Source organism: Copadichromis virginalis, linkage group LG3 (assembly GCF_057382275.1).
Source record: "Copadichromis virginalis isolate Kocher_CV1m ecotype Utaka linkage group LG3, C_Virginalis_male_GT1.1, whole genome shotgun sequence".
In the NCBI taxonomy this organism is placed as follows: Eukaryota; Metazoa; Chordata; class Actinopteri; order Cichliformes; family Cichlidae; genus Copadichromis; species Copadichromis virginalis.
In genome coordinates, this window is record NC_140620.1 from 20,775,597 (window position 1) to 20,782,248 (window position 6,652).

Sequence of the window (6,652 nt, forward strand, 5' to 3'; positions counted from 1 at the left end):
GAGAGAAGCACAACACCACCTCCATCTCACTTCCTTTCATGTGAACTGCTCTCACTATCAGGAAAACAAAACCTAATGTTCTAACATAACAGGTCATCACTTCATCAATCATTGTCCATTGAAGCTCTCTGATTCTCCCCATGAAAGGGAATCAAAGAGCTCATGGTTAATAAAATCACATTCATATTTACTTCATATTAGATATTAGAGCTTTGATTTAATAGAAAAGCCTCGTACTGATGAGTGAAGAGGAAACCACAGTCACAGAGGAGGAGGAAGAGGAGGGTGTGCATAGAAACTGATCACTTATAAACTTTTAACTTACCAAGTGTGAAGATGGGGGAAGTTTCTGTGCTGTGGCTGCTCTGTAAGTTCCCTCTGTTTCTACAAAGTTTAGTTAAAGATACTTCCAAAAGGGAACAAAAACATTTCTCCGAAGTATGCTTTTAGGGATGTTTGGCTTTGTTACGATTAATTTGTGAGACTTACTCAGAAAGGTCGTAATGATACTCCTACAGGAAGTTTGCATGTTTTTCATTTTAATACATTTTAATACTGTTACATCCTGCTAGGGCCGTAACAAATACAAACGTTGAAATTGTATTTAAATTCTCTTCACGTTTGAATCAATTCCTTGTTTTCAGCACTTTTTCTCCTTCCTTTGCTGGCTTTTCTTCAGTGTTTTTTTGTCACTTTGCCCTCTGATCACTTCGTTAAACCTCTCAAATTAAAAACTAACCCAAGTGTCATTTGTCTTCAGTCCTGACCTCACTGCTGATCTACACGACAAACCAAGGTCAGTGAGCTTCGTCTTTGTTAGTAAAAACTTAATTTAAGCATTCAGGTGTTGGTTTAAGGAAAAGTTTTCATTATTATTACTCATTGATTACATGCTTAAACTCTCATTTCATACAATCTGCTTCACCCCGATGCTTCACAGGGCAACATGATGGTATAAAACATGAAAAAGGTCAAACTCGTGTTGTACCAAGAGAAAAAAATAAAATAAAAGGAAAGGAAACAAACAGCTACAAAGGGAGGAGATGGTTTTAACAAGAGCTCCCATTGGTGGCCTCACTGATAATGAAAGCAGAAAAGGAGGAAGTGACGCTGTTACAGAGACAAACAGGCAGTGATCGGAGCATGAGAGTAGAAAATTCATCAGCAGGTGACCAGAGCCTGTTTATCTGTGCAGTCTGGGACTATAAACTGTATATAAAAGATGGCTGAAGTCAAATGGAACAACAGTATGTTAATGATTAGTGAACTGTTTAAAGCTTTAGCTTCAATCGGGAACATCGTACTTTGAAGTGACCGTACTTGGGTGAGAGGTCAATGCTAAGCTATTGGCTAATGCTAGCTAGTTAGTGCTAAGTGACATCCAAAGAAAATTCTAAAATTTCAATCACTAAAACTGGAGCAGAGACATCTTATATGTGCTTTTAGAACATTTAAAAATTTCACCTCCACTTGTCAGTACCATTAAATAAATATAGCAGAAGTAGTACATTTATTTTGTAGTACACATTTAGGTTTTTATGATTAACTGTATGCAATATTTTCTTTATATAAATAAGTTTTTATTCATTAGAATTATAAAGACAAACTGTTAACTGTTTGGTAAAGTCAAGACATTCATTTAAAAATGTGTTATGAATTAAGTCACAAGTAGATTAGAGTTGAGATAAGAATCTGTTCATATGGTCTTAATGTTTACAGCCAGTGGAGTAAAGGCATGAAGACAAAAGCCTGGAAAGGTTGGTGCTTCGAATTGGAAGCATTTGTTATTTATTAGCTCTTCTAGCTAACAGCAGCAGGCAACTTTTTCTCTCCGACTTGTGGCTTTTGTGGTCCTACAGGCGATTCTGTGTCACTGTGTATGCAAGGTAAACATGGCTGTGTGTAAAAAAAAATATTGCCTTGCTAATGAAATACCTCTTAGTTTTAAACCTAACACTGGTAATTAAACATTGTTTATTTTGAATGAATTTCGGCACTGCCAGTAATCCCAATAAGAGTCCTGCTAATCCAGATTTGATAAACCTTAAAAGTCTGTACCTGGATCAGTGTGATTGCCAAAACTGGATCACTTACATACTGTTAAAAATTCAACATTTACGGTGGAAACTTGCTTGACCTTTGTGATCAGTGCTCAGGTTGACAGTTTCTCATATCCAAGTATTTTTTCCCTGTTTCATTCAGTTCGTCTGACTGTGAACCCAAACAGCTCTCAGTCCTTCAAAGAAAAGTCTGTGTCTCTGAGCTGTGAGGGGGCCGAAAACTCTGCTGGATGGACTCTGAGGAGAAGCACACTTGAAGGACAGAGTCACTGTGGAGATGGGTGGGGAAGATGGTCCAATTATTCCTGTAAGATCAGCATGACGCTCCCATGGGACAGTGGAGCTTACTGGTGTGAGTCCAGAGAGGGTCCCATCAGTAACATGGTTAACCTGACAGTCACTGGTAAGCTGAGTGTGTGGAGTTAGTGTTGATGAAGCTGTGTGTAAATGGATGAAATGCTGTAGTTTGTCTCTGTGTTGAGGTGGATCAGTGATCCTGCAGAGTCCTGTCCTCCCTGTGATGGAGGGAGATGACGTCACTCTGCTCTGTAAAACGAAGACCACTCCCTCCAACCTCCCAGCTGCTTTCTATAAAGATGGTGTCTTCATTGGGAGTGAGACTACAGGTCACATGACCATCCAGCATGTTTCCAGGTCTGATGAAGGCCTCTACAAGTGTGACATCAGCGGTCATGGAGAGTCTCCATCCAGCTGGATCACTGTCACAGGTGAGGAGCTTCACTCCGATTTCAGCTCTGATTTCATCCACATATTCACCTGAACAGGTGGGATTCTCTCTACAGGTAATCCAATAACCACAGTCCTGCCTACATCTACACCCCCACCACCCACTTTTACATCCCTCACCCCTGGATCAGCTTCACACCCTGATGCCCCCTCCCTCCAGCTTGAGTTCAGACTGCCTTTCCACCTGCTGGTGTTCTGTCCATACTTCATTGCCACTGTCCTCATGGTGTCTTTATGTCGACGCAGAGCCAAAGGTAACACTTTGATTCCCCTCGAATATTTTTAAAGCTCGATCTGGGATTAACTTATTCAACAGGCACTCCTTGTTTCTTTGGTAACAGCACCACCTACCTGCACTGGACAGAAGTTGCCTGACGACTTGTTTGACTGACCACTGAGCATCAAGTGTGAGATGCAGCTTAGAAAAGTCAACATAGACTCTTTGTACAAAGATATGTCTGCTTCCTGATCTTCCCCTGTTAGGTCTTAACGTCAGGCTTTTTCCATAAATCCTTTTAAAAACATTAATAGCAGTTGTTTTTGTTGCTTTTCACTCGTAAAATTTCTTAAATACATTCTTAGGATCAATATGTGAATCACCAAGGCGAAGGCGAATCATTTCTCACTCACCATTGATAACTCCACAGTTTTCCCTTCTCCTCAGGTTAAGAGCCTTGGTGTCATCGTAGACAGTTCACTTTCCTATAAATCTCACATCAGTAATCTCACCCTTTCTGCCTATTTCCATCTACACCACATTAACAGATTACGTCCTTCTCTTTCCACCCAGTCTACGTCCATTCTAATCCATAGTCTCGTTCTCTTCCTTCCTCCTTCATTTACTATAGTAATTCTCTCTTACCTGGTCTCCTCCAAAAATCCCTCCAGAAGCTTCAACTGGTTCAAAATCCCTTCTACCAGCACATCACCCCCATTCTCCAGGAATTTCACTGGCTCCCAGTGAAACTCCGGATGGTGTACAAACTTCTTCTGCTCATCTTCAAGGACATTCATAACCTTGCTCCTCCTTATCTTTCTGACCTGTTAAGCACCTGACCTGCCTTTTTTCCGCCTCACCTCCATGGGAAGCAGAGCTTTCAGCTGCTCTGCTCCCAGGCTGTGGAACTCTTTACCCCCAGATATAAGAAACATTGGTTCTTATATCTCAGCTCAGAACCCGTCTGTTCAAATCTGCATATTCACTGTGAATCCACTGTTTGTTCATTTTATCTTGTGCTTTTATTTTATTGTTCTTCATTGTGTCATTGTTCTATTATGTGTTTTATCCTATTGTGCAGTGTCCTTTGGTGTCTTGAAAGGCACATTTTGAATAAAATGTATTATTGTTACTATTATTGTTATTATTATTATGAATACTTAACCTCTCTTTTTTTTAGGATTTATATTCAGTGCTCTTTATTGGCATAAAAACAATTACGTTTTCAATTCAGTTTGATTAATGCAGCACCAAATCACAACAAAGGTTGCCTTTAGGTGCTTTATATTGTAAGTACAATGAATGTTCTCTGTACAATAATACAGAGAAAAGAGAGAAAACCACAACAATCAGATAACCTCCTATGAGCAAGCAATTTGGCGACAGTGTTGCTGAGGTTAGTTCATAGACTGCAGACTGTTAGACTTGATGGATAGGATTAACAACCTGTTAGCTGCAAATAATCATGTGCAGTTCTGAAAGCAGTCTATGAACTAACCTCAGCAAACGGCAGCTAACAATGTTAGTGGGGTCGCGAGTAGCCTTCAGTAATACTAATAAATCACGCAGCAGTAGTACATTCATGTCGTTGTAAAAAGCATGACAGTATATTAAGTAATCCAAAGTCTTCAGAATGTGTTACTCTCATTGAGTAACTTAACCGAATACGTTACAAAATACATTTGGGGGCATGAATTCTGTAATCTGCAGTGGAATACATTTTAAAAGTAACCTTCCCAACACTGTACATATATATGTATATGCTATAGTTATGCTTATATTCATCTAATAAATAAAGTTTTGTTTTTTCAATAAAGAGGCACTCACAGTGTTTTTCTACTCATCAGTTAGATGGAAAGTCCGTGTGCTTATTGTGGTCTGGCTGTGGTTGACAGGGCGACACATTCTCACATCCTCTTTGAGTTTGTTTTTTTGTTCTTTTGCTTCCTTTTACTGAACACTGCAGACTCAACACACTGAGCCCGTGAAGCCGAAGTCTGGGTTTACGCTTCAGATCTCCTTTACATGATGCCTCTGTCCTCCTAAATGGCAAAACCAAGACTGTGTATGCTCGTTCACGGTTGTGGAGAGTTTCAGGCTTTCAAAGTGCGGACATTGTGACTCCTCCTCAGAACATCTGCTGTGGTTTCTGTGGTTTTTGCTCCTCTGCAGGCTTTTCAGAAAAATGCTTTCTAAACTTGGCTGCAGGTTTAAAACTGCCCCCCTGCTGGGCTGGGAGTCCTGCAGCTACGTTACTTTAAATAAGCACAATCATCCTCTGTAAAAACTCTTCGAAGTAGAGCCTGTGACTGTCCAGTGTGCTCGACAAAATAAGCAGCTATTTTCCACTGCCATGTTTTTTTAAAATTCCTTGGCTCTGCTGGAGTAACTTTGTATGACTCAGAACTGAAAATAATCCTTCTTTATTTTGTACTGGGCGTCCGTGCAGAACCTCAGTTCTGGAGTTCAACCTTGTGAACTCTCAGCTAGGAAGAAACAGTCACATTATTTACATATGAGTGCTAAAACACTGCAAAATGCTCCAGTAATATCCACTCATCCCCAACCCATTGAGTCAGATGGCCGCCCCTCCCTGAACCTGGTTCTGCTGGAGGTTTCTTCCTGTTAAAAGGGAGTTTTTCCTTCCCATTGTTGCCAAAGCGCTTGCTCATAGGGGGACATATGGTTGTTGGAATTTTTCAGCTTTTCTTAGGTTTTTGTCTTCACATGTGGCAGATTAGGTTCTATTTATATTTTCAAGTAATCATTTCACCTTATTCTTTAGTCTCCATCTCAGTTTTCTCTTTGTGTGGTTTACTTTTGTGTTTGTGTTTAGCTATTGTTTCTCATTTCCTTATTTGTCGTCTCCTGTGTTTGAGATCTAGTTTCACTTCCTCATTTTCATGTGCACTCAGAAAAATTATGGTTCTTCAGATGTCTTCATGGTTCTTTAAAGAACCATCATACGTCAAAGAACCTTTTTATTTTGTGGATGGTTCTTCAGCTATTACAAATGGTTCTTTAAAGGTACTGACGTATGTTACCATCAGTTCTTTGCCATGGTGAATCATTAGAAGGAGAGTTTTATCATTTATTTTCCTACTCTTGGTTTTCTTGTTGATGGTATGTGGGTGGATTTCTAATTATAGTTTCTTAGGAGACCAATTAAGTAAACTCAAGAAATGTTTTAGGTTTCAGAGTCTGTAAAGCTCAGATTTGCTGATTAAATATGCTGCACATAGATAATGTTGGAAACAAGACCTGTCAAAGTTGAGGGAGGAAGGACAGCACCTGATTTTGTTGATGGTTATAGAAATTAAAGGTTATTAAGGTGGACAAACTGATAAGGTGATCAGATTTATTGGCACCTGTCAGTAAAGACTGAATCACTGCGTGACAGAATACTGTCGTATCCAACAACACCAGCATTCAGCTGAATCTGAGACCATGGCAGATGTTTGAGGGGTTGGTTTTTGTTGAAACAGTGGAGTTGGTCTGTTTTGTTGATTTGAGCTGCTTCTCTCCATCTCCCATATCATTCATTGTTTGTTCCATTAGAATAGGGGAAAAAATCAAATAAAGGGATGATTAAAAAACAATCTCAGTTTCTTTCAGTTTTTTTGGTTCA

The 6,652-nt window shown here is 39.6% G+C and overlaps 1 protein-coding gene across 2 annotated transcripts; it reads left to right on the forward strand.

The window, feature by feature from the left end:
- The first annotated feature begins 327 nt into the window (after positions 1–327).
- On the forward strand, positions 328–4,156 carry LOC146713341 (Fc receptor-like B). 2 transcript variants are annotated; one of them, XM_085446690.1, is made up of 6 exons: positions 328–367; positions 761–796; positions 2,203–2,463; positions 2,543–2,788; positions 2,864–3,061; positions 3,149–4,156. In XM_085446690.1, the coding sequence occupies exons 1-6, from the start codon at positions 337–339 to the stop codon at positions 3,196–3,198; spliced, it is 822 nt and encodes a 273-aa protein (XP_085302816.1). In that variant the 5' UTR covers positions 328–336; the 3' UTR covers positions 3,199–4,156. The 2 variants fall into 2 exon arrangements, with proteins under 2 accessions (XP_085302816.1, XP_085302812.1); XM_085446686.1 differs by lacking the exons at positions 328–367; positions 761–796 and adding an exon at positions 826–1,168.
- The last annotated feature ends 2,496 nt before the right edge of the window (positions 4,157–6,652 follow it).